Source organism: Dryobates pubescens, chromosome 18 (genome assembly GCF_014839835.1).
Source record: "Dryobates pubescens isolate bDryPub1 chromosome 18, bDryPub1.pri, whole genome shotgun sequence".
Lineage (NCBI taxonomy): Eukaryota > Metazoa > Chordata > Aves > Piciformes > Picidae > Dryobates > Dryobates pubescens.
Genome location: NC_071629.1, coordinates 22,733,681 through 22,759,691, shown reverse-complemented (window position 1 = coordinate 22,759,691; position 26,011 = coordinate 22,733,681). Strand labels below are relative to the sequence as shown.

Sequence of the window (26,011 nt, the reverse complement as noted above, 5' to 3'; positions counted from 1 at the left end):
GTTGCCCAGCACCTCACATGTGAATCTCTTTCCCAGAGCCCATGCAGAAGCACTTCTCCCAAAAGGCTGGCAGGAAGGTGCTTGAGAGCAGGGTGGAGAGGGCAGGTAGAACCTCAGAGTGACAAGAGGAGCTGCTATGCAGGCTGGCAGGGCCTCACCTGTGGGCAGGGGCCTGCCAAGGCTTCAGAAGGCAGCGTGGGAACTGGCAGAGCATTGTGGTGCTCAGCTTCAGCTGTGGTGGCTGCATCTGTCCTGGCTCTCTCTGAGGTCTGCTCTGAGTGTTCAGGTCTAACACAGACCAGGTGGCTTTTTGAGCAGAATTATACTGAGTCCACAAGCAAGTGTAAGGAGATAGTGACTATCAAAATCCTCTGTCACGCCCACATTAGCCTTGTCTTTGTGTCAAGGGAAGAGGACTTTTAGGTGTAGAAGAGACCTTGAGGTCATTGAGTCTCTTAAGCTCTGACTCATTCCTAAGCAGCACCAGCTTACCCAGCTCTTCATGGGGCTCAATAAGGCAAAGTGCAAGGTCCTGCACCTGGGTATAGGCAGCCCTGAATATCAGTCCAGGCTGGGGATGATGAGATTGAGAGCAGCCCTGCAGAGAAGGACTTGGGGGTGCTGGTGGGAGAGAAGCTGGGCAGGAGCCAGCAATGGGCACTGGCAGCATAGAAGGCCAAGGGCAGCCTGGGCTGCAGCCAAAGCAGTGTGGCCAGAGCTGGAGAGAGGGATTCTGCCCCTCTGCTCTGCTCTGGGGAGACCTCACCTGCAGGGCTGGGTCCACATACAGAGCCCCAGCACAAGAGGGGCATGGACATGGTGGAGAGGGTCCAGAGGAGGCACCAAGATGATCAGCGGGCTGGAGAACCTCTGCTATGGGGACAGGCTGGGAGAGTTGGGGCTGTTCAGCCTGCAGAAGAGAAGGCTCCAGGGAGACCTCAGAGCTGCATTTCAAGATCTGCAGGGGAGCTGCAGGCAGCTGGGGAGGGACTGTTCAGAAGGGGCTGTGGGGATAGGCCAAGGGACAATGGTTTGAAAGTGGAGCAGGGCAGAGGTAGGTTGGACATCAGGAGGAAGTTCTGCACAGGGAGGGTGGGGAGACACTGGCACAGGCTGCCCAGGGAGGTGCTTGAGGCTCCATCCCTGGAGCCATCCAAGCTCAGCCTGGCTGTGTCCCTGTGCAGCCTGCTCTAGCTGGAGGTGTCCCTGCTGCCTGCAGGGGGTTGGACAAGATGACCTTTGAGGCTTCCTTCCAACCCAATGCATTCTGTGATTCTAAACCTCCCCAGCCACCACAGCTCTGCTGCCTCTTGAGCAGTTTGCTTTCATCTTCCTGTGTCCTTCCTGCTAGGAGCTAGTTCTGCATACCAGTTGGAGGAGAAGGGAACTCCTCTTGGCTATCCAGGAGCAACTGTGGCCTTGGACAGAGCATTGTGAGGTGTCTATGCTATGCAAGTGGCAGCTGGAGGAACCCAATAAGAGGAAGAGAATGGAAGGATATAGAATACAGAATCAACCAGGCTGGAAAAGGCCTTTGAGATCACCAAGTCCAACCTATCACCCAACACCATCTGATCAACTAAGCCATGGCACCAAGTGCCTCATCCAATCTTATTTTAAACACTTCCAGGGATGGTGACTCCACCACCTCCCTGGGCAGCCCATTCCAATGGCCAATCTCTCTTGCTGGGAAGAACTTCTTCCTAACCTTCAGCATTAACCTCCCCTGGCACAGCTTGAGACTGTGTCCTCTTGTTCTGGTGCTGGGTGCCTGGGAGAAGAGACCTACAACCTCCCTTCAGGGAGCTGGAGAGAGCAAGAAGGTCTCCCCTGAGCCTCCTCTTCTGCAGGCTAAGCAACCCCAGCTCCCTCAGCCTCTCCTCACAGGGCTGTGCTCCAGACCCCTCCCCAGCTTTGTTGCCCTTCTCTGGACACCTTCCAGCAGCTCAACATCTTTCCTGAACTGAGGAGCCCAGAACCGGACACAGGACTCAAGTTGTGGCCCAACCAGTGCTGAGCACAGGGCAGAGTGAGCTCCCTGCTCCTGCTGGCCGCACTATTGCTGATGCAGGCCAGGATGCCCTTGGCCTTCTTGGCTGCTGGGCACACTGCTGGCTCATGTTCAGCCTACTGTCAACCACTACCCCCAGGTCCCTCTCTGCCTGGCTGCTCTCAGCCACTCTGTCCCCAGCCTGTAGCACTGCCTGGGGTAATTGTGGTGGGGATGAGGACATGGAGCATGTGTGTGGGCATGAGCTGTGGGGGACCCACAAAGGAAGCTGTGAAATCTGACGAGAGAGCATGGAGGTGCTCAGTTTCTTGCTGTCCTGGGGCGATGCACTGAGGGCAGAGGTGTAGGGCAGCTTTCAGTGCCAATGGGGTGGGACAGTTATTTGGTCCACGTGGGATCCCAGACACAGATTCCTACCCTGATGGTCTCTGGTTGTTGCCTGCCACTGACAGAGCGTTTCAGAAGATGCTTGATCAGGGTCTGGCATTTGTACCTGCAGCCACAGCTGGGGTGTGCACCAGTCTTGGGCTGGCATGCAGGAGAGTAGAGGGCAGCTGCCTGATGTGCCCCTCATCAGCAGGAGGCAGGGTGGAACCTAGTAGCAATGTGCTCAAGGAAGACTGGATTTGAGGGCTATGGCAGGGCTGTGAGTGGTGTTGCATGGTGGACTAAATGCTCTGATGGTCTCCTAACGTGATGCTCCCCAGAGCTGGGGACAGGGAGCAAGCTGTGACCAGTGCTGTGTGCTGCTGGCCTCAGCAGGATTCTGGAATGGGTGTGAGGGGAATGAATAAAAGGTCCTGCAGTGGCCAGAGCTGGCAGTTTGAACCCACATCATTCACACCCTGGAGTGAACCTGGCTGAGGGGAAACAGGGATGAAGCAGAAGCAGTGGAAAGACCTGGGGGCTTCTGACTGCAGCTGCCAGGTCCTGTCCAGTGTGCACAGCTCCTGGAAGCTCCCCTCTTCAGCAGGATACTTGCTGTTTGCTTGGAGGCTTGTCTGGGCTCAGGAGCAATGTGGTGCTGCAGTTCATGATGAAGCTTGTGGTCCTGCTTAGCCTTGCAGCTGGCTGTGGAAAGTCTGCCCTTGCACTCCACTCCTTTTGCCACGCTGTCTGTCCAGCAGCAGGGCAGGCACGTGACGTGGGACGGGGACGCCTGTGAGCAAGCCTTTGTGCCCGAGAGTGCTGTTTGGGCTGAGGCTGCCTTGGCAAGGAGCTCAGGGGATTGTTGGTATAAAAGCCTTGTTCCTGACACTGCAAAATGCAGAACAGCAGCGTAACATCTGTTATTTTCAAACTGCATCTCAGTGTGAGCATATCCTACGAGGTGCCTGGCAAGCGGAGCTGAAGCTTTGCCTGGTGGCCAGATGCTCTGACCATGCCAGCAGAGCAGGTGGCAATGTCTGGGAGAGGTTGCAGAGAGAATGTGTTACATGGCTTGCACTGTGCACAAGTCTTGTTTGAGTCTGGGCCTGGACTGCTGGGGCTCTCTGAGGTGAGGGTAAGGATGTTTTCTGGAGGCTGGTCAGGCAGGCTTCTGAGATGGGCTTGCAGAGGAGACTGCAGGGAGCACCTTTTGGTGAGGAGATCAGGAGCCACAGGGACTTTGCTTTCATCAGGCATTCATTAGCTGCTGCTCTAAAGGAGCTGGAGGAGAAGCCCAGGTCTGCAGCACAGCACAAGCATCTGCATGCCATGTAGTGTGGAGATGGCCACGTCCATCTCCTGTGGCCAGCACCCAGTGCTGCAAGAGCTGTGGAGGTGAGTCTGCCAGTCTCTGTTCCACACCTTTCTCTGCTCTTGCATGACTCCTGGCACCGGTGAGCAGCTAGACAGGGAAGTAGGAAAAGGAGGCAGAGACTGATCTCTGTCTGTGTCTCTGTCTCTAAAGCTGCCTGGGGAACTCAGGAGAGATGTGTGTGTTGAGATTGTGGAGTCAAATGCCTGGAAGTTGCAGCAGGAATGTCCAGAGGTCTGATGGGCTTCCTGCAAAAATTGTCTAAATAAGGCAGGGCTGTTCAGACTGGAAAAGAAATGACAGCAGATGGGTAAGGTGCATCTGCAGGGTGCCAGCAAGGAAGGGACAGAGGTTAACTGTCACTCTCTTTTCATGCAACTACAAGGTCACATCAGAAAGAAGGTAGCAGGAGGTGCCACTCAGGAGGAGGGGCATTGCCTCTGACAGACATGCAGTCAAACTGCACAAGTCCTCAGAACAAGGCATCACAAGTGGTGAAACCTTACATTGGTTCCAGGAGACAGAATGGGTTCAAGAAGGACAAGAAGCTCCCTCTGAGCCAATAAACACACCGAGCTCCACCTCTGACCTGGGCAGCTGCTGAGCTGCACATTGCTTCTGGGAAGAAAGTAGAGGGCAAGGTGGACCCTTGGTCTGAGCTGTTGCTTTCCCAAAGCTGTGCCTACAAGAGAGGGTGGTGCCAGACAGGGGCCCTGGGTTACTTGCTGGGCGGCAGTCAGGAAGCTCTGTGTTACTTTGCGTGGCACAGGATGACAGATGCCTGCTCAATCTCACTTCCTCGCTGAGAGCAGGGGGTGGAGCTGCACGGGATGGAGCTGCAGCTGGTGGGAGAGGTGGGATCTGTGCTAAGCACTGATCCTTGGCATCACAGGAGCCTTTGCTGGAGGGCTGCTGCACAGTTGCTGGCTTGGTTGGTTTGAAACTGGGTGGCAATATCCCTTCCCTCCTGTGTTACCTGGCACTTCAGCTTCCTCTGGTTCCGTGGGCACAGCATCCAGCATGCTGGCAGCAGAGCTGGATTCTCATCTCCAGTGTAGTCCCAGTTCCCTGGTACTTGCTGCATGTGGTGGGCACTGTGGGATCACCGAGCATCTGATCCTGATCTCCACCTCCCCTCCAATCCCCTGGCCCTGCCTGTTGCTGTGCACATCAGAAAACATCAGCCCCAGTTCTGTTCCTGGTTTCATGCTCAGATGAGGAAAGACTCTGCTGCCAGTGGTGGTCCAGTTCAGCTTTACCTTGGCATACATGGGATGCCAGAGGGGATGTCCCTCAGCTTCCCAAGCAATCCAGAGACATACAGGGACAGCAGGGAGATGTGAGGCTCAGCTTGTGAGAAATTTGCCTCTTGTGGGAGAAGCTGACTCAGGGAGGAGGATGCAAGGATGACCTGGGGATCTAGTGGTCTCCAGTGGGCTTTGGGTGGTGGGCAGCAGGATAAGGCCAAGCAAGGTTGGAGGTCATGAAGAGGATGCTGTTTTGCATCTTCATGACTTCCTGTCCATGAGGGCTGAGGGAAGTATCCAGCCAGCACAATGGCATCCTTGCTACCACAGAACTGAAGTCTGGCCTTGGCTGGCAGCTGTAGGGGGACAGATCCTGTGCTCCAGGGCAGAAATGGTCTCTTGTTTCTCTCTAGTTGCCATTTTGGTCACTGTTGCTGCTGGGCCTTCTTGATTGAGGATGTGAGGTTGCAGACCTGGGAGCTGCTGTACTCTGATGCTCATGACCTGAAGTGCTTACCTGCTTTCTGTAACCAAAACCTGCTCCTGAGTCTGCTGGGAGCAGTCCTTCGAAGTGGGCATCTGCTGAGGCAGAGCTCTGCTCAGGGCCCTCTGAGAAGCAGCGGGGAGCCTGGGAGCCTTCTTGGCATTGGGGATTGGCTTTCCTTGGCAGTGCTGGTACTCACAGCCTGCCTGTGTGTCCTGCTTTATCCCAGCCAGCTCCCTCTGGAGAGGCAGAGCATCTCCAGGCTGCCTGATTTGCTCTGCCTGAGCTTGTTTCTTAAGGAGTTGAACCACTAATGGTTGTTCTGCCAGAGGTTGTGGTCTTTCTGCTTTTTTTGTGCTTGAAGATAGAAAACACATGAGGAAAGAGCTGCAAGGGAGAACAGAAAATACATTTTGGATTACATTTGAACAGGCTTCCTTCCTAGCTGCTGGCTTGCCTGGCCTCCAGTCTTTAGTAAGCCCTGGTTGTGTGAGCAAGAGTCAGACTTTGTGGAGCTGACCCCCAGCTCAGGGGGTTTCCATGGTCTTCTGCCAGCTTTCCTTTCAGTGAGGGCAGGCTTCCTTGCTTCAGGAAGCTGCTTGTCTTAGTTGAGTAGAGGCTGCTGTGGGCTTTGGCTGGGCCATCTAACTGCCTGAGGTCCTTCCACGGTGACTAACACTGCATCTGTCCAGGCTGCCAGCTGTAGCTGTGACCTGTGACCATGGTGTGCTCTCTGGCAGTGCTGAGGTTGCTCACTGGAGCACGTAGCAGATCTGTGCATTTCCAGAATTCCTGGGAAAGCCTGTAGGGTTTCTGGGGAAACCAGCAACTCTGGGATTAGCTTTGATCACACTCAGCTGCAGATGGGTGGGTTTGGATGCTGTGCTGCGCCAGCAGCCTGTGTGGTCATTGTGCTAGGGGCCCCGGGGGTCCCCTCGCCCTTGCACTGCCCCCAGGCGTGGGAGGCACTGCCAGTACCGTGGCAGCTCTGCCACGAGCTGAAGCTGTCTGGGCAGGGTCGGTAGCTTTGCCCAGGAGCTCTTCCACAGCTGCCAGCCATTATCCTCAGTTCCAGCAATCGACTCTGGGGTGGAGCAAGGGGGAAGACAGATGTGGAGGGGGAGGGTGGCTTCTGCAGCACCTGTGTCTTATTCTAGAGCGTGCAAGTGTGAAATCCAATTTGTTGATAGGGCGGAGTGGTGAGGGGCAGAGGCCACAGCAGCTGCTGGAGCCAGGCAGTGTCTGGGAGCAGCATGCACAGCATGTCCTGCCTGCCAGCTCTTGCGGAGGCTGACGTCACCTCGGGAGCAGTGGCTGCTGCAGGCCCTGGCTGCCTGACGCTGCGTCATGCCGGCTCTGGCGGTGCGCCCCAGCTGCCAGCAGGAGCCCCGCTCGGGGCTGCTACCCTGGGGCTGGTCTCCGCTGCCCTGTGGGGGCAAGGGGCATGGCACGGCTGGTGGAGAGAGGGAGCTGTTGCTTTCTGCCATCAGCGACTTCCAAGCTGGGCAGCGGGGAGATCTCCGGACAGGGGAATCCGGGGCGCTTCCAACAGCAATGCACTTTTCCCATCTCCACCTTCAGACCTTCCCTTCCTCTGAGTTTCCAGTGAGTCCCCCTCGCTGGTGGGAGCAGAGGGAACAGGCACTACAGTGCCAGCAAACACAGCTCACGCTGGCCCACGCTCTGTCCTCTCTGTGTGTTGTTACCAGTGGTCACAACTCTCCTTCTCCTGGCCCCATCCAGGCCTTTCTGTGTCTCCCACCTCTAGGGTGCTTTGCAGAGGGCAGCCCTTGGTTGCAGACAAAGAGATCAGTATTGTGAGAGGCACATGGTCACCAGAGCAGTCACGGCAGAGCTGGGGACTGAGCAGTGCCCTGCTCCTTGGTGGTGGCTGCTGGGGCTGGCTGTGGCAAGCCACAGTGTCATGGAGTGGTCACTGCTGATGCCATCAGGAAGGGAGCACCAGCATGGTGATGCCAGGATGATCAATCTGTTGGTGCTCCTGGCTGGCCAGAGAAAGCACTGCTTGCCTCCCCTCATGTCTGGTCTTTGGTCAGAGCACTAACACACAACTCAGCAGCTGGTGTCAGTGGGATGTGCTGGGCACTCACCTCTCCCAGGAGGATGATGGGCTGGGGTTCATCTCCCTGGTGCAGGATAGGACCCAGGAGTCTCCTAGCTATGAGAAGCCAGGGGACAAGGGGTGGCACAGCCTTGAATCCTAGTGCCTGGGTGCATGAGTCTGCACCGAGCCTGTCAGGAGTTTCAGCTGGAAGCAGGGACTGCTGTAACAAGGTGGAGGTGATGTGGGCAGTGAAGGCGATGCTAGCTCAAAGCTCTCTTGGAACAGCTTTCCTCAGCATTGTCACCAAGGACCTTGTAGTGAGTAAAAAACTTGGTGCTGGACTGCAAAGCTTGAGCTTTCTGGCACTGTGAGGGAGCATGGCTCTGCTGCCTGCATTGTGACCCTGGAGGGGTGGCTCTGTACCTGCCCTTGCGCAGGGATTTGCTGTCCCTGTGGAGTCACCTTGCTCCATGCACTTGGTGGCTAGGTTGGTACAAGACAGTGCCAATAGGCAGTGCAGGATGTGCTTGGTGACTGCTGGACAGTTTGTAACCTTACCTCTGCAGGGGAGAGCTAATTCCTTGTGTTTCAGCTTCCATACAAAAGTTAGTTCCTGCATGTCTCTATTTTCCTCTCCTTTATTCTTGCCCTGGCTTTCATTACCTTTAGTGGGGACCACCTCCATGGCCTGGTTTGCAATTCTGCCCTGCAAATCTTTGCTCAGCTGGCATAGAGTGGTGGGTAGTGATATCAGGCAGAAATTGATGTCAGTAAAGGAGACAATCCTTCATCAGCTCTGCCGCTGGCACCAGGGGCTCTTACAGCCATGATCTGGATTGCAGCCTGTGCTGAAGTGGGTTTTGTCTTCCTGCTTTGAGCCAGGAAAAATGAAACACTAGCACCTTATTGTGGATGTAACTTTGCTTTCAGAGCACTCCTGGGGCTTGTTGTCCACCTTCTCCAGTTGCATCTGCAGGAAGTCTTTGCAGGCCAGTACCTGGGGCAGCACATCCCTCTGCCCCCGCAGAGCCATGGGCAAGATGGAAGTTAAGTGGTAGAAGTGGTTCAGTAGGAACCAAGCCTGTTCTGGACCTTTCAAGATTAAAGTCAGGCCTTCAGGAGGAGTTGGTGCACATTTCAGAGACAGAAGTTACAACAGGAGACAGGATGTGAATGAGGCCATCAGCATGGGCACCATGCCTGGCCACAGCACCTCCAGTGCCAGAGCAGCTCCTGCCTGTTGGGGTTACCTGCCTGCATTTTCCTTCAGGAGCATGGTTTGGGCTTCCTGCTTTGAGTCAAAGCAAACAAAACACTGATAGCTTATCTTGGGTGTTCCCTTTACTGTTGAACCTATTTCTCAGCATCTTCCTCACTGAAAGCCTTTGCATTTTAAGCTGCAGCCAGTTCCCCTCTGCCCAGCTGACCTCCTTCGATTTGTGGAGCCTCCTGTGGGCCACACTGGTCCATGGGAAGCATTGGCTGTGGACGTGCTCAGCCTGCTGCATCTCCTGGTGCTTTCTTGGCTTTCCTTGGGGCATGTGTGAGACCTCTGGAGCTGTTAGCACAGGTGGTGGTGTGGGGAGGACAGGGTTTTGTGCAAAGTGCCCATGGCTCATCTGGTTGGAGGGGTCCATGTCCTTTGCATGGTTGGTTTCTAGAAAGGAGCTTGAGAGACTGGGGTGTGAGAGCTTTGAGGAAGCTGGGTTTCATACCTACTGCTTAGTCTGGGGCCTTTCAGAAAGGAGGGTGTCATTGCATCAAGCCACCCTCTTTGGGTCACTGAAATCTCCTTCCTTTATTCAGTTTCACACCTGCTCTTGCTAAGGTAAAACAGATAGGCGTGTTTGGACTTAGAGTTTCAGAACCTTGTTGCTCTGTGCTTGAGAATCTGCTCCCTAACATGGTTCAGTTATAATGATCCATGTCAGCTGAGAAACTGGGGCCCTTGCTTGTAGTTCCCAAGGTGGTTTTCGTGGGAGAGGACATAGGGTCCATTACTCTGGCAGATGTGAGTGGGATGGTAATGAGCAGCTGGGATAATGTCACTGAAGCTGGAGAAGGAAGTGAGGGGAATGCTGCTGGTGCAGACAGCTCTCCCTTTGCTGGATGGGATTTGTGCTCCAGTTGCTTCCTGCAGAGTGTTGATCTCAGATTTCTGAGTGAGCTTAGATTGCCTTAAAGCAGGTGCCTGGTGCTCATTTGTGATGTGTTGGAGAGCAAGCCAGTTGTCTTGGCATGAACTTTATGCTGGTGCCAGGGACTTAACCAAAAGCAGATTGTCTGTCAGATTACTCCTGAACAGATATCTGCAAATTCCAGGATTCTGCAGATGCACTTTTGCATTGTCAGTCACCTGCCTGCACAAAGTGAGCACTGAAGTAAGTCTGCCTTTGCTTTGTGATCACTGTCTCCTATAGGAATGGAATAAAAGGGAACAGAGTGGACTAGAATTAGACTAGAATTGGAACGGAATGGAACGAAATAGAATGGAAGGGAATGGAATGGAATTGAATGGAATGGGATAGAATGGAATGGAATTGAATGGAATGGAATGGGATAGAATGGAATGGAATAGAATAGAATAGAATGGGATATAATGGAATGAGATATAATGGAATGAAATGGAATTGAGTAGAATAGAGTGGAATGGAATAGAATAGAATGGAATAGAATAGAATGGAATAGAATAGAATGGAATAGAATAGAATGGAATAGAATGGAATAGAATGGAATAGAATAGAATGGAATAGAATAGAATAGAATAGAATAGAATAGAATAGAATAGAATAGAATAGAATAGAATAGAATATTTCAGTTGAAAGGACCTGTACTGATGATTTAGTCCAACTGCCTGACCAGGTCAGGGCTGACCAAAAGTCAAAGCATGCTGTTAAGGGCATTGTTCAAATGTCTCTTAACACTGACAGATGTGGGGCATCAACCACCTCTCCAGGAAGCCTGTGCCACTGTTTGACCACCCTCTTGATAAAGAAATGCCTCTTAGTGTCCAGTCCAAACCCCCCTTGTCATGGTTTTAAACTGGTCCCATGTGTCCTGTCACTGGAAGTCAGGAAGAAATGCTGAGCACCTCCCTCTCCACTTTATCTCTTCAGGAATCTGTAGAGATCGTGAGGGCACCTTCAGGTGATGCAGAGGTTGCTCAGCCCATGTCCCTGCTCATGCCACCTTTCCTCAGCTGCCAGCCAAACAGCTCACTGCAGCTTGGGGAACACCCAGGTTGCTGCAGGTGCTCCCTGCCTTTTTGCAGGGTGGTGCTGCAGGGCGGTGCTATGCTGCAGGGCTGCGCTGCAGAGCTGTGCTGCAGGGCGGTGTTGCAGAGCTGCATTGCAGGGTGGTGCTGCAGGGCTGCATTGCAGGGTGGTGCTGCAGGGCTGCGTTGCAGAGCTGCATTGCAGGGTGGTGCTGCAGGGCTGTGTTGCAGGGTGGTGCTGCAGGGCTGTGTTGCAGAGCTGCATTGCAGAGCTGGACACAGCAGGGCTGCAGGGCCTTGCAGGGCAGTGCCGGGCCATACAGGACGCTGTTGCAGGGCTGGGCAGGGCATTGTGGCAAGGCCACGCAGGGCTGTGTTGCAGCAGCAGCTCCCCGCTGCCGGGGCCCGGCCGTAGCGCTGCGGGCGGTGCTGAAGGGACAGCTCCCGGCCCCTTTCCCCGCCGCTGCCCGGGCTCGCAGCGGGCGCGGTGCTGGCAGGGCCGGGGGTGCACCGAGCACCCTGGAGCCCCTCACACCATCTTCAGGAAACGGCACCAAGCACCACCCCATGGTGGTCGCTCCTGCCAGGCCGGACTGGGCAGGTTCAGGCTGGGATCGAGCAATGCCACATCCAGCTGTTGCGGGGTGGGGGGGAGGTGTGGACCACGTCGCAGGGGCTTCTGGAGTCTCCTCCGGGGCTCCTTGATCTTCCAGACTGGGTCAGATTCTCTTTGTTTTCTGCCAGTTGTTCTGGCTGGGGAGCAAGTGTGTGTACATCCGTGCCAAGGCCTGGACACTGTGTTTGCTGTTTAGACAGTGGTTCTCATTAACCTCTGCCCCTGCAGGGAGGCATTGGTACATGGAAACTGTGCAAGCAGCAAGGTGAGGGAGAAAAAAGCTGCCACCGTTTCTTCCTGCTGGCATCAGGAAGCTGTAACGTGAGATAATCCAGATTATTCCTACCCAAAACGTGGCACTGCACGGCCTGCTTCCAGCAGCTATTGCTGAGCCACATGGAGACCCCGCAGCCCACCGGGAAGGAGGCTGCTGCTGCTGCCCTCTTCACAGCCAGGGATCTGTCCTCTTGCTCACACAGCAGCTGCTGGCTTTGACACACAGCCCTACCTCAGTCTTCCGTCAGGATCCTGGGAAGCAGTGAGTGGAAGGGCTGGTCAAGATCTAGACCCGCTCAAGGGGAGCATGTAGCCCAGTCTTGGAAGCAAAGTTGTCCTCAGGTCCTTCATGGAGGCTACCCTCTCTGTTTGCATTGATGCCAGCAACGTCTATGCTGCAGTGCTCACTGGCTGTCCTTCAGCAGTGTTGCCAGTCTCAGCTCAGTGACACTGCCTTTTTGGAGCTTTTGATGCTAAACTGGAGTTGGAAATGAGCCAGACCACCTCACCTGCTGGGTGGTGTGCCTTCTGCAGCCAGGCATCAAACAGTGTGCTGGCATTTAACACCAGAACTGTCTAGAAAGGCTGAAGTGTGGGCAAGGTCAAGGGCAAGTTGCCAAGGCAGGCTTGGGTCCTTCATGGAAGGCCATGTGGCAAAAGGAGACAGGCCATACTGCAGCACCACAGCAGAAGTGGCACTTGGAATTGTCTGTTTCTAGGTATTTTAGGCACCATTCCTCTGAACAGGAGCTCTTCGGATCTTGGCACACATCTGAGACTTGTCAAAGAGCTTCTGTCCCACATATGTTCCTGCAGTAGTGAGGAACTTAACTGCCACTTCTCACATGGTCTCTCATCCTCTCCCTAGGGCAAAGAATGTGCAGTGGAGTGTCTCAGACACTTCTGATGTTCAGCTTGCTTTAAATATTGGTGGGCAGAGGTTAGGAAAGGCAAGTTACAGGGATGCCTCTTGTACCTGAAACAAATGAAGGTGAGGGGTTGTGACTGGTTTTCCTTCTGTCCCATCAGAGTGACTGTGGGCCCTAGATATGGGAGCTACTGCAGAGATGTCTCTAGGAGGAGAGTGAGATGGGGGACACCAGAGTCTGGGGGGAGGCTTCTGCAGAGTGGAGAGCAGATATGATGGGCCCCGTGGTGCTGGGAAGCCTCCTGAGTGTTCTCTTCTGTCAGAGTGTACTAAATACTGCAGGCTTTGTGGCCAGGGTGGTTATAGTTTGCCCAGATGGTGGCAGATGCTGAACAAATGAGGACAGGAATAGAACTGCCAGCCAGGGCTGATGAGAAGTGTGGGAGGCTGGGGATGCCAGGGGGTCACTGCCATGCAGCACCTTCTGCAGATATGCATGGAGCACTTGAACGTTCCCTGGTGTACCCCTGACTCCTGTTTCAAAGTGAATGTGTCTCCTACCTGGCACAGCGTTCAGTGTCAGACTGCCCTGACCTGTCTTTGGAGTGGCCTTTGCGTGTTCTAAACCTGCATCCTCTGACTTGTCCTGTCTAGGCTAGCCCTATTCTTCCAGGCTTTAGCCCAAGGTCTTTTGGTGGTCTTGCTGGTCTCCTGTGGTCTCTCTGGGCTGGTCTAAATCTTTTGGGGAATGAGCTGCTTCTCTGGAGACCTGTATAATTACTTAATGTGCCTTTATGAGCTGAAAGGAGAGCAGAGTAATTACTTGATGTATCTTTATAAGCTGGCCTTTCACACATCCTACTGTACTTGCCTTTTTTTGCGGCAGTGACATGCTGGCTCACGTTCAGTTTGTACTCTCCTATAGCCCTGCTGACCCTTCTGGCAGAAACACTGCTGTCTTTTCTTCCATTATCTGTTTGTGCAGTTTTTCACCTCCAAATCACTTGCAGTGCTGCCCATCATCTCTCAGCCCTTTCCCCAGTCTGTTGGAGCGTGTCAGCTCCTGAGCTGGCCTCCAACGAGCTGGGTGTCACATGCAGATCTAAGAACATGCTCTGTTGTGTCCCAAAGGTCATGCAAAGCAAAGCAGGGCAGCAGCAGCAGGGAAAACCTTTCTGAACCCTTACTTGTCTGTTTTCAGTGTAACTTTGAGCCACTGGTGACCATCCATTACTGTGCACCAGCTCTGTGCTGGGCCCAAGAACTGAGAATTGCTCCTGCAGGGCTGTGACTGCAGAAAACACCTGCCTGTGCCATGGGTGGGTACCCTGGGGTGGGTCAGGAGGACCAGCTGGACACAGGTCATGCCATGTAACCACCAGCATTGCTCTGTAGTATTGTCCCCAGGCCACAAGCATCAGGGGGTGCAAGCTGAGACCTGCTGGCAGAGGGCTGCTCTTCAGGAGGTATGGGAACACGTGAGCATGAGCACATCAGTTCAGACATGCTGCAGCTTCTGTGCCTCCACAGAATCAGAGTGATGGGGCTGGAAGGGACCTCTGGAGATCATCTAGTGCAACCCACCCTGTGCCAGAGCAGCTTCACCTAGAGCAGGTTGCAGAGGATGGGGTCCAGGCAGGGTTTTAATGACTTCAGAGTTGGAGACTCTGGGTAGCCTATTCCAGTGCTCTACCACCCTCAAAGTGAAGAAGTTCCTCCTCATGTTTAGATGGAGCTTCCTCTGTTCAAGTTTGTGCCCATTACCCTTTGTCCTGTCACTGGCACCACTGAAAAAAAGACTGGACCCAGCCTTCTGACACCAACCCTTGAAGTATTAGTAAGCATTGAGAAGATTCCCTTTCAGTCTTTTCTAGGCTACAGAGCCCCAGGTCTCTCAGCCTTCTCTCGTAAGAGAGCTCTTCCGGTTCCCTAATCATCTTCATAGCAGCTTCCTGTCCCTCATGCACTGGGGAGCCCTGAACTGGGCACAGTACTCCAGATGAGGCCTCACCAGGGCAGAGTAGAGAAGGAGAACCTCTCTCGACCTGCTGGACACATTCTTCATGATGCCATTGTCCTTGGCCCCAAGGGCACATCTCTGGCTCATGGTCATCCTGTTGTCCACCAGCACTCCCAGGTCTTTTGCCACAGAGCTGCTCTCCAGCAGGTCCCCCCTCACCTGTACTGGTGCAGGAGGTTGTTCATCCCCAGGGGCAGGACTTGCCCTTGCTGAACTTCATGAGGTTCCCCTCTGCCCAACTCTCCAGCCTGCCCAGGTCTCACTGGATGGCACCACAGCCCGAGGGGTGTCAGCCACTGCTCTCAGTTTTGTGTCATCAGCAGACTTGCTGAGGGTCCACTCTGTCCCCTCATGCAGGTTGCTGATGAAGGTGTCAAATAGGACTGGACTCAGGGTCTCCTGTGGGGTTTCTGCAGCATCACAGGCCAGCTGGGATGGGGCCAGGGGCTGGTGAGAGCCAAGGTTGCTGCCCAGCAAAGAAGAGCAGCTGACAGGATGGGGAGCACACCTGGCAAGCAATGCTACCTGAGCTCTGAACACCAGCCTGAGTTTCTGGAGCACAGGCTGGTGGAAGGGTTTGGAGCTCACTTGCCCTGGGGCAGGGGAGGCAGAAATTTCTCATGCTGCTTGCTCATGTCTGTGATGGGACATGGGGACTGCTCCCCTGCAACCTGCCACAGCTACACCACGAAGCAACAGGGTCAGGCAGTGAGCAGAGCTGCAGAAGGCAGGGTGGCCAGAGGGTGCAGTGGGACACCCCAGCTGCTTGCTCTCAGATCGCCCATCTGTGCTACCTGGGCAGTCGGAGGCCCTGGTCTGTCCTGGCTCTGGACTAAGTGGGACATAGAGCTGCAGCATCAGTGAGATGAGCTTGGGGTTGGGTCAGCATAAGTGCTATGGGGCAGGAGGCTGGACCTCAGAGAAGAGTCCTCTAGAAGGGCAGGCTGCCTGCTTGCTTCTCCTGGGCTGCCTTCCAGGGGAGGTGTGGACCTGGCTCGTCTGGCTGCTGCTGAGGCGCCCGACTGTGCATCTACGAGGGAGGCTTCCAGAGGATCCCACCCTTCCAGGTTTCCATGGAGAGTGTCTCCTTGTTGGGGAGGGAGCCGTCTGGAAGGCAGCACGGCCAGGGAAATACTGATAGAGCGTTTGTTTTCCAGAGCACATGAATGACCTCCCTAGCAGCTCGCAGCATCGCTTCCTCCACTCACCCCACCAGCGGTCTGGCAGAGCAACCTGGGATGCCTGCAGTGTCTTTATCCTCCCAGCTCCTCGCTTGTCTCAGCATCCCCAGTTGAGCTCTATCTGCCCGGTCCAGCCTGGTTTCTCTTCCAGCTGGCAGGCACAGCTCCTCCTGGTGCAGGGCTGCAGGGAGGCAGCAGCCATCTTCGCTGTGGGATGCATTTGGCTTTGCTGCTGCAGGGAAGGCAGCAAAACCGGAGATGTCCTGTCTCAGGTCTCCTGCTTGTTTTGCATGCTTTGAAAGACCTAGGGGAATCTTAAGAGCTGTTGAGGCAGCAGGCAGTGATGCAAGGCACATGCAGCAGCCCCCGACGTGAGGAGGGCCAAGCTGGGGTTCTCATGGCAGTCAGCATTAAATGAAGGCTAAATTCCCACCCTGAGAGTTAACATGAAGTTACAGCAGCAAGCACAGAGCGTGGAACAGCAACAGGAGGGAGCAAGATGTGTTATGGAGCTGTTGTAATCATCCCAAATGAGGCACTTGAAAGCCAGGGAATTTGAGATTTCAGGTTTGCATTGGGGTTTGTGTTTGTAATTGAAAAACAATCCAAGCGTGAGACAGCTTAGGAGCAAGGTGCTGGCATTGGTCGGGTGCCTTTATTCTGTGCTGCAGGGCAGATGGAAGGCAAAGTTCTTTAGAAATGGACAGAACAAAGGTGGAATGACAAACATTCAAGTGTAGTCCTCTGGATTGGAGGGTTAAGGCTTTGCAGGGTTACGTGAGGGCTGCTGGGTGCTGGCTGTGTGTCTCCATACCTGGCTGTGCTTGCCCACAGCTCACCTAACTCACTGCTGCTCCGTCAAACACAGCCTCGCAGACTGCCGGGATGGAAGGGACCCTGAGGTTCCAACCTTTCTAGGTGTCAGTGCAGTTGCCATGAGCTGGCTCAGCACCCTGGCAAGCTGAGTCTCAAACTGCCCAGTGCAGGGCACTCCACTGCTGCCCTTGGGAGATGATTCCAGGGTCTGACTGTGCTCATGGCAAACATTCTCTCCTGGAGTGCAATGGGAATGTCCCGAGCAGCGATTCATCCCCACCACTCCTTGTCCTTTCCATGGCACTGCTTGTACAAAGGGAGTCTCCATCCTCCTGGAAGCCACCCTCTGTTTCCTGAAACTCATAGCTGGAGACAGGTGCATGCTTTATTGAAGTGGAGGATGTGTACTTGGAACTTTAATTCGATTTTAGCTTATGTGTTTTTTTCTTTAGATGTTCATGGCTTTTAAAAGCTATTAAATAACGATGGGTGAGGATTAAACAAAACCCCAAAGGAGCAGCATCATAACTCTCATTCTGAGGAACTGCAGCAAGAGGTTCATTTTTAGCTGTGTTTGGTAAAACAGGAGTCCTCAGGGTGCCAGGACAGGGTGGCTACAGTGGGTGTGTGACGACTCCAAGGATGCAGGGTGGGTGGTGAGTTCAGCCTCAGTTTGGCAGGGGCTTGTGTGCACAGCCCAGCTGGGCAGCTGCAGGCTGTGGAGCTGCCCTGCCTGGTGCTGTGGAATTGCTTGGCTGGAGGAGTCAGTGGAGCAGCAGTGCTTAGGGCAGCTTGTGGCTGCAGCCCCACGGAAGCCCTTGATTGGTGAAATCAGCTGGTGAGCCACTGCTGGCAGGGCTGTGGTGTGCCCACAGAGGGAAAACAGTGACAGGTCTCCCTGTGGAGACTTGTGGGCACTACCATAAAGACTGGAAGCTGCCTGTAGCTTCCAGTCATACAAATGAGATATGACAGTCATTAATAATTTGGCTTTCTCTTAACCCATAGTACCCAAAGGAACCTGAGCAGAAGATTTGCACTGGGTGGTTTGCCTTGAGCAATGTCAGGCAGAGCAAGTCTGAAGCGTGTTTGAGATCCCGCTTGGGAATGTGGCTTTGGGGGATCCCCAGCCGTCACTGCATCCTGGGCTGCTGCTGTTAGGCAAAGGTCAGTTTTCTGCTGAAGGAGAAGCATTGTTGTGAGGAATATTTTAGATGAATGATGCTTTTTTTCCCAGAGCTGGAGGCAGAGTGGGGCAGCCGTGGCACTGAGCTGCAGAGGCAGCTCCAGTGGTGGTGGAGCAGACCAGAGCCTGAGATCTCTGAGTGCCTCACCTGTGTTTCTGTCCCTCAGCTGTTTGGCAGCTGCTTGAGGGATAACAGCAGTGTCATACTCCTTTGCTGAGACACTGGCACAGGTTGCCCAGGGAGGTGGTAGAAGCCTCATTCCTGGAAGGTTTTAAGGCCAGGCTGGATGAGGCTCTGAGCAACCTGATCTAGTGTGAGGTGTCCCTGCCCATGGCAGGAGGGTTGGGACTGGATGATCTTTGAGGTCCCTTCCAACCCTGACAATTCTATGATTCTGTGTTTCTGCTGTGGCCTGATGGGACAGGAGGAGGTGGAGGGCAATGATAGGCAGAGGTGATGAGGGTCAGATGTAGAGCAGGATCAGCTCCAGCTGTGATAGCACTCAGGTCATCCCTGTGCCACAGATGGGACAGTGGTATGACTGCTTCTCCCCATCATTTGTACCTGTGGCAGTCCCTGGAAAGGTGCCTGCACGCCCAGCCCTGTGAGGCCTCACTGCTGGGGCAGGCTGGATTCAGTAATGTGATTTCCTGGGCTGCGTGTTCCTTGTCATGCCTGTCAGGTCCTGATTGCTGAGCCTGCTGTGCTCCCTGGGCCCATTTCCTTAATGACCAGCCCTGACTTGCCTGCACATGTGCAGCACAGATTTGAGACACCCTCGTGGCTTTTTGCTGTGTTATTTTTTCCTGTGGATTTTCCTCGCTGGCTGAGATGCTCTCCACTCGTGGAGTCCCTGCCCAGCTGAGCCTACACCTAAGCCATCCACCTCCCATCTGCATACAGCCCTTTTTTTGTGCTCCAGTAATTCCCAGGCAACTCTGCTCCTCTCTCAGCTTGGGAGAGGTTTACTGGGTGGCCATGTAAGGATGCTCTGGGGTAAAATGGAGGTGCCCCACCACCACTGCCATCTCTGCCAGGCTAAGGACATGTGGCTAGAACAGGGTGAGCATCCTCTGACCTGCCAGCAAGCAGTGCCGTTTAGAAGGAGCCAGGCTGCAAAGGCACCTGACGAGGTCCAGAGCCGGCATGCCGCGGCTGCCGCTCCTGCAGGGGTGAGGGCGAGCGGTGGGTGAGCGCAGCCTCCACAGCTGCCCTTGCCCAGATCCCCCGGGAGCGGCGCTGGCTGGGGGGGCACTTACATAAGCCCTGAATGCGGCAGGCGGCGCGGGGAGGTGAAGGGCAGAGCGCTGAAAATCCACACAGCCTCCAGCAAGGGCTCCCTGGCGCTGGAGCTCTGCTTGCTGGCACAGCACCCGCAGGTCCCTGTCTGCAGCTGCTGCCCGCCCTGCCCGCAGCTCCCTGCCCCACAGACCCTGGGGCCGGCTGCCGCGTCTGCTCCCACCCTCACCAACGGCCCTGCGTGGGAACGTGGGAACAGAGCTCTGCCTCCCTGGGGCTTGCTCAGGTGGCTGGGAGGCAGCTGGGGCAGGGAGGGGGTGGCAGGGAGACTGCTGTGCTGGCACAGGGGAACACTGCCCAGAAGCACTCTGGCTGTTCCCTTTTTGTTTGCCCAGCTCCTGGGCTGTGCCTGAGGTCTTGCTGCTTAGGCCAGCGGCATGTGGAATTAAAAAACTGGCTAGAGAGCATGTGGGCAGGTGAGGTGGGTCCCTAGGTAGGACATTTGTGAGGTGGGGTATGGCATCCTGACAGAGGAGTGATGCTGGGATGGAGTCACAGTGAGGAGCACAGGTGGCTCCCGCTCAGGCAGAGAGGGGTAGGTGCCGGTGGGCACTTATGCAGGGGCCATGCAGGGCAGTTGTGATGCCAAACAGGTTTCTTAAGGGGAGTGATGGTGCCAGGGAAGTGGCACTATCCTGCTTTTCTCGGTGTCCACAGTCTCCTGCCGATACCCTCCTGCAGCATGGGGCAAGGGCATTGTGATGCCATGCAGGGCAGCTGCAAGGCTCACCCAGGCAAGGCAGAGGCAGGGGCTGGCCCCTGAGCACAGCAGACAGTCTCTGCATGTGCTTGCCTACTCCTAGAGCTGCCTGCTTGGGCAGTGGCAGAGCCAATGAGCACCCATGGGTGGGAGGGTCTGGCCAGGGATCCTGGCTCCTTCTATGATGAAGTTCTTTGACTCTTCCCAGAGCAAGTCTGCTGTTAATTCCCTCCATCTCTCCACAGTATCAGCAGTCCCCTCCGGGCCAGGCCTTTGGCAGGTAGGCAGCAGCAGGCTGGCAGGCTGTGAGGAGTGGTGGCACATCTCCTGTGTCCGTGCTCCCGACTCACCCAGCAGAAGGTGCGGCTGGGCTGCGTGCTCCTGACTCCTGACCTTCCCGTTCCTTCTGTTCCCGGTGGGCAAATCAGAGGCTCGGTGTGATGGGGATGCCCTGAACTGTCACCCCAGGAGCTTCAGGCCTGGATGTTGGTGCTGCTCCTCCCGGACGATGTGGCTGATACTCTGGAGAAGCCCTTTCTTGCCCCGTGTTCTCCAAGTGCCTGAGCTGGTGGCCGGCTGGGATCTGCGTGTTGCCCTCTGGGTCCTGAGCTTCGCCTCGGCGGTTGTGCAGATGCAGGGCCAGGTCTACTCGCCGACCGTCAACACTCACTATGGGAAGTTACGGGGAGTGCGTGTGCCGCTGCCCAGCGAGATCCTGGGGCCTGTGGACCAGTACCTAGGGGTGCCTTACGCCGCCCCCCCCATCGGGGAGAAGAGGTTCATGCCCCCTGAGCCACCACCGTCCTGGTCAGGCATCAGGAACGCTACCCACTTCTCGCCAGTCTGCCCCCAGAACATCCACAACGCTGTTCCTGAGATCATGCTGCCCATCTGGTTTACCTCCAATTTGGATATCGTGGCCACGTACATCCAGGACCCCAACGAGGACTGTCTGTACCTCAACATCTACATCCCCACAGAGGATGGTGAGTCCCCACCGGGGTGCCCGCAGGAGGTGTTGGGGGGGGTGCTCCGCCCCTCCCCAGCGGTGGTTGGTCTCACCTGGGTGTTGTGTTTGATGCATGTGGTTGTGGACCCTGCAGCATGCTCTCTGTTCGTGGAAAGCTTTCTCTGGCCACGCAGCTCCCCCCTGCCCTCAGCTGCCATATCTGTCTCGCGTGCTCCTGCTCTTCCACGCCTCTCCGTCCCCCTGCTCCACCTCCATGGCATTGTCACGGGTTCCTCTCTTGTGTTGCTAAATCTGAATCCGACTCTCTGACCGCAGATCCACAGAGCAACAAGCTGGTTTGTGCTCCTGAGGCGCCGAGTGCCAGGTTCTGTCTTGAGTTGGTTCGGGTTTGTCCTTCCTTCCCCCTTCCCACCCTCCCCAGGTCCATGCGCTAGTTGTGGGCGTGGGCTGCAACAGCAGCTGGGAGGAACACTCTGCCTCTCCCTGGGGAGATGCTCTGGCAAGGAAGGGACCACAGAGCCCTTTTCCGGCCCTGGTACAGCCGAGAGGTCGGGGACACGTCGCTTAGCTGCCCCCTGCCTGCTGGCGGGACGGCGGTGGAGCGATGAGCCTGGAGTGCCAGGGACCCGTGGGGCGTGATCCCATTGGGGTGAGGATGAGCAGTGCTGGGTGCCTCCTTCTCTAACGTTTTCCTTTGTAGGGGATCCCACCTGAACTGTAAGTAGATGGCAGAGGAGGCAGTGCCTGCCCCAGCCTCACCGCAATGGGAGCCCCTGGACTGGGCTGGAAGGGATGCTCAGTGGGTCTGCCGTGTGCAGCAGAGCAGCCTGGTGGCTTCTCCCAGGCCATCTGGCTCCACTTCTCTGTCCCTGGGGCCCTTGGCCGTGAGATGCATTGTGCCTTCCTTCCCGCCCAGCACGGCTGGCCCAGAGTTTTCCTCCCACGACGACGCTCCCTCCCCACCTCCCGCGGCCCTGGGGGTGGTGGGAGGGCAGCAGCGTGGTTGTGATTGCATGCCCACTCCTGCCAGTGGAGCCTCCTGTTATTTTGTAGTCTTTTATTCATTTTACAGTAAAACGGATTTCCAAGGAATGCACCCGAAAGCCCAACAAGAAAATATGTAGGAAAGGAGGTATGTAGCAAGCCGACCGGCAGAGAGGCACAGAGAGGAAAGAGAGAGAGAGTGAGAGAGTGAGAGGGTGCCTGGCTGGCCCCTGGCCCGTGACATGCTCCTCTGGCACCTCTCTGTGCCGCCACCCAGACCACGGCCCTGCCAGCAGCCTACCTCGCTGCTCCCCACTTCCCGCTCAGAGGAGCACCACGCAGGCTCCGGATACCTCCACTCCCCAGCAAGAGCTGTTAGGACGAGTGCTGGCTGGGAGCACAGGGCTGGGATCAGGTCAGAGGAGGATGCACACGTTGCTCCAGACCTTTCAGAACAGCTTCTCCTGGGCTTAGCCCAACGCTCCTGCCCTCATCCTGCTGGCATGGGCAAGCTCCCAGGCCCTGGGTGTGAGGGGGAGCCTCTGATGGCAGGTAGCACTTAAGGGCAGCCATCCTGTAGGGCTGTGTCCCTGCTGGGGTGTATGAACCCGCTCAGGTAAAAGGGGACTCCAGCCCATCCTGGGCTGAACTCTTCCCCTGTTGCATCCTTGGTCATTTGGCATCCAAAGGTTAAAAGCTTAAAACCTTTCCTGGCCATGCAAACACTGCTGTATTCAGCCCCAGACTGGGGTCCTGCAAAGGCTGCCCCATGCTGCTCACACCCCCACTCCTCTGCCAGCCCTGCCAGTGAGGAGCTGCTCTCCACTGCCCAGCACAGCATCCTCCCTGAGCGCCAGCTGCCATGTGGGCAGCTGAGCACCTCCAGTTCAGCCACATCTCTGCTTTGCCTTGCCTCCAGCCCCAGGTCTGGGCGGGACTCATCCTTTTGCACTTTGAGGCAAGGCAGGAAGCACCACCACCGTGCCCCAGAGTGCTCCTGATCCTGTGTTCCCAGCCAGAGAGTGGAGATGTGCAAATGCGATCTGGCTCTGTCCCTTGTTGGGCACAAAGCTTTGCCCGTCCCACCACACAGCCTCCTTGCAGGCAGGGTGAGCGCAGGCTGCTCAGTGCGTCCCAAAGTCGGATGCGTGGGTGGTTGGGCAGCCAGGCTCTTGTGAAAGGCTCAGTGCAGGGAGGGGGTATCTGGCAGGCAAGGGGCTGCCATCCTGGGCACCCTGCAGCAGCGTGCTCCCTGCATCCCAGCCTCCACCTCCCTGCACCCCAAGGCTGGCGGGACTGCTGCAGCTGGGCTCGAAGGCTTGGAGAGCTCTTTCCTTCCAGCCATTTCCCTCAGTTCTGTCATTGAGTTTCTTTGCTTTGCTTTTCCTGTTGCCGTCCTGGCTATTCACACGCCATCTCTCTGAGTGCCAAGGCTGTCCCCTGAAAGGGCTGCTGCATTAGGGAGTCTCTGCACGCCGCCTCCGGAGCCGGCGGTGCCAGCGATCCCCAGCCACTTCAAAGCGCTTCCTCTCCCAGCCCTCCCACCGGCTGCTGCGGCTGGCAGACCCCTGCAGCCCCCACCCCTGCAGCCAGGGCCAGGCAAGAGGGGCTGGGCTATGTCTGTAGAAGGGGGACAACGTAAGGCATGGTGGAACACCTTGGGTGCGCTCATGTTCTGGCTTTCCCCTCCCCACCCACCCTGCACACAGGCAGGATTTCTTTGCAGCCCATCTACAGCTGCTGCTTGTCCTGGGGAGCTTTTGGGGGATGTGCCCTCTGCCCCTGCTAGGCTCCACTGACTGCCAGTGCTGGCCATTTGGGAATCCAGGTGTGACACAGTGGGAATTAAAGTACCCAGACACTGCCCTTCAGCTCCAGACACAGCTTTGGTGGCCATTGGCTCAGATGAATTAAGCCACTTGTGATGAGATATGGGGGCTCCCCCACCCCCATCATGTATGCTGGGTTAGTAATGCTTGGGGTGAGGATAATATGCCCACAGTGCTGGTTCCCTTGGGCCGTGTGTTATTTGAACATCAGCTCATTCTGCAGTACCCTTTATTATTTCTAAGGCCACCTATGAGCAGTGAATGAGCTCACAGGGCAAGCAGCTGTGCAGTATTGAGGTATTTCAAAGCACCTCAGCTCCCACCTCACTGGAGTTTTCCTTGTTTCTGCCACCTCAAAGTATTTGATAGCAGCCAAAGAACTGAGAATTGATCAGAGTGTATTCCTGGCTCAGCAAAACATCCCTGTTTCCCTGCCCAGCTGCCCACAGTCATTTCCTATATGGAAATTTCCTGTGTACCAGTCTCCTCCATGCACGTTGGTCCCTTCCCTGGGAGAATGGCAGGGCAGCAGTGCTTAGACAATAATTAGCCATGCACAGTGCTGGGGGAGCTGCCAGCACTGGGGCTCAGCAGAGGCTCAGGTTTTGCTGTGAAAATAGCACTGCCCACCCAAGAGCATGTACACACACAGAGTGCAGTACTTACGTGCAGAACACAGCCCTGCCCTCTGCTTTGTGCTGCCAGCTCCTCTAGCTTGTGCTTGGCTGTGGTGGGTGCCCTGGGCAGTCCTTGCTGCAGGGCATGAGGAGGTGGATGTCATTTTTAAGGGGAAGAGTGTGGCTGCCCTGCACATTGCAGCCCTCCTTGCTTTTTCCTAGCGACTTGCCCAGTCTCTCTGGCTGGGACTGTGCAGAGTCTGTGAGACTGCAGAGAGAAACGTGTCAGCCCAGTGCTGTGCCAAGGCTGGCTGGAGCTCCCAGCAGCTCCTGGGCTTGGGAAGTGCTTTGGCTGCTCTGTGGGAAAAGCACTGTGGTTTCTCTGCTGCTCTCCAAGGAGCAAACTTGTCCAAGCACCGGCTGTGGCTTCCCTGCAGCTTTTGCAGTGCTCTCCTGCTGGAAAGCTTCTCGCCAGCCTCCTGTGAAAGCCTGCTGCTTTGCAGAGCTGGCTGGGAGCAGAGCACTGCCCTGGTGCTCCACTTCCAGTTCAAGGAGTGATTTGCAAAGGTGAGGGTGGGTGTTTGTGCTGGTGGAGGCAGCCAAGCTTGAGAAAATGCAGTGCTCTTATGGCATTTGCTCAAGGATGGAAATAACTCCTCTGCATCACCTAGGGATAGGGAGATGGCCAAGCAGCACCAAGGTGCACTGCAGTCCTGGAGCAAGGGCTGATGGCTGGTGGGGCTACCTGACAAAGGTCCCAGAAAAACTACCCCTGCCCATGGGGTTGAGCAGTAGCAGGTTCAGCAGTCATCATCAGTCCTTGTGCCATTCTTTGTTGCTCCCAGAGAAGCACCTGAGCCAGTGTGGCCACCAGCATGTGTGCCTGTAGGTGCATGTGGCCATCAAACATGGTGGCAGTGCTGCTGTGGGCTCCTGCTCTCTGCAGGGTCACAGTTGCTGTGTGGGAGCAGGTGCCCTGGGGAGCTTTCCCTGAGGAGGGGCTGTCGTGGCCACCTTGAGAAGGTATTTGGATCTGGAAAGGAGGCAGCTCAGGCTTTCTCTTGTCTACACCATGCTGAGTGCAAAGACCCCAGGGGCTGAGGCTCCACACCTTCCTTTGTCTCTGTGCTGGTGTCAGTGCTGTTGGCATGGTTTACCTAAGCCAGCATAAATCCAGTGTGGATGGAATGTGGTTTTATTTTTCACTGAACTTGATCTTAAATCTTCCTTGAACCTTCAGATAAGAGCATATGCAGCCTTCCTATTGGCCTGAGCAATGCCACTCACAGTCAGCTTAAAGTGGGTTAGTGGAGGCAGATTTTGATGGATAAAAGGAGAGTAAGAACTGCAAGGCCTTTTGGGTTTTCCAGCTGTGAATCCACGATCTTAAATGCATCCCTGTGAGAGCAGGCACTGTGGGGCTCTGCCTGGTGGCCTTTGCCAGTGTGGGGGAAGATTTCCTGGGATGGATGTCCTCGGATGTGGCCATAACTGGTGGAGGGAGGTAATGGAGCAAAGTGCAAGGGATAGCTGAGGAGAGTGAAGCTGTAACTGCTCTCATGAGCTGTGGAGCATCCCTAGGTTGCTGTGGAGGTGAACAAGGTAGCAAGACGCAAAAAGCCTGGATGGTGCAGCAGGCTGTCTCCTTGTGGTGCAGCAGGCTGTGCTCCTTGTAACCCCTCTACCCTGCCCCCTTCCTGCTGACAGGGAAGGCTCATGCTCTGCATCTGCCAAGCACACGTGCTGCTGCGCTTCCCCTTCCCCAGCCTGCATTACTGTGCTCCTGCTTTGCTTAGCTTCCCAGCACTACTTTCTACCATCTCTCCACGGTGTGTGAAGCTCAGGTTGCTTCAGGTTTGTCCCAGCCATTGTTAAGCTCTGGGGTG

The 26,011-nt window shown here is 55.6% G+C and overlaps 1 protein-coding gene across 5 annotated transcripts in view; it reads left to right on the top strand.

The window, feature by feature from the left end:
- NLGN3 (neuroligin 3) overlaps positions 1–26,011 on the top strand; it is a 45,100-nt gene that overhangs the window by 1,991 nt on the left and 17,098 nt on the right. For 2 of the 5 annotated variants that reach the window (XM_054169628.1, XM_054169629.1), the window contains exons 2-3: positions 19,971–20,005; positions 20,154–20,711. In XM_054169628.1, coding sequence (XP_054025603.1) covers positions 19,971–20,005; positions 20,154–20,711 — 593 coding nt within the window. Of the gene's footprint in view, positions 1–17,547; positions 17,707–19,970; positions 20,712–21,767; positions 21,828–26,011 lie in introns of all 5 variants that reach the window. The other 3 variants (XM_054169627.1, XM_054169630.1, XM_054169631.1) reach the window with 3 other exon arrangements.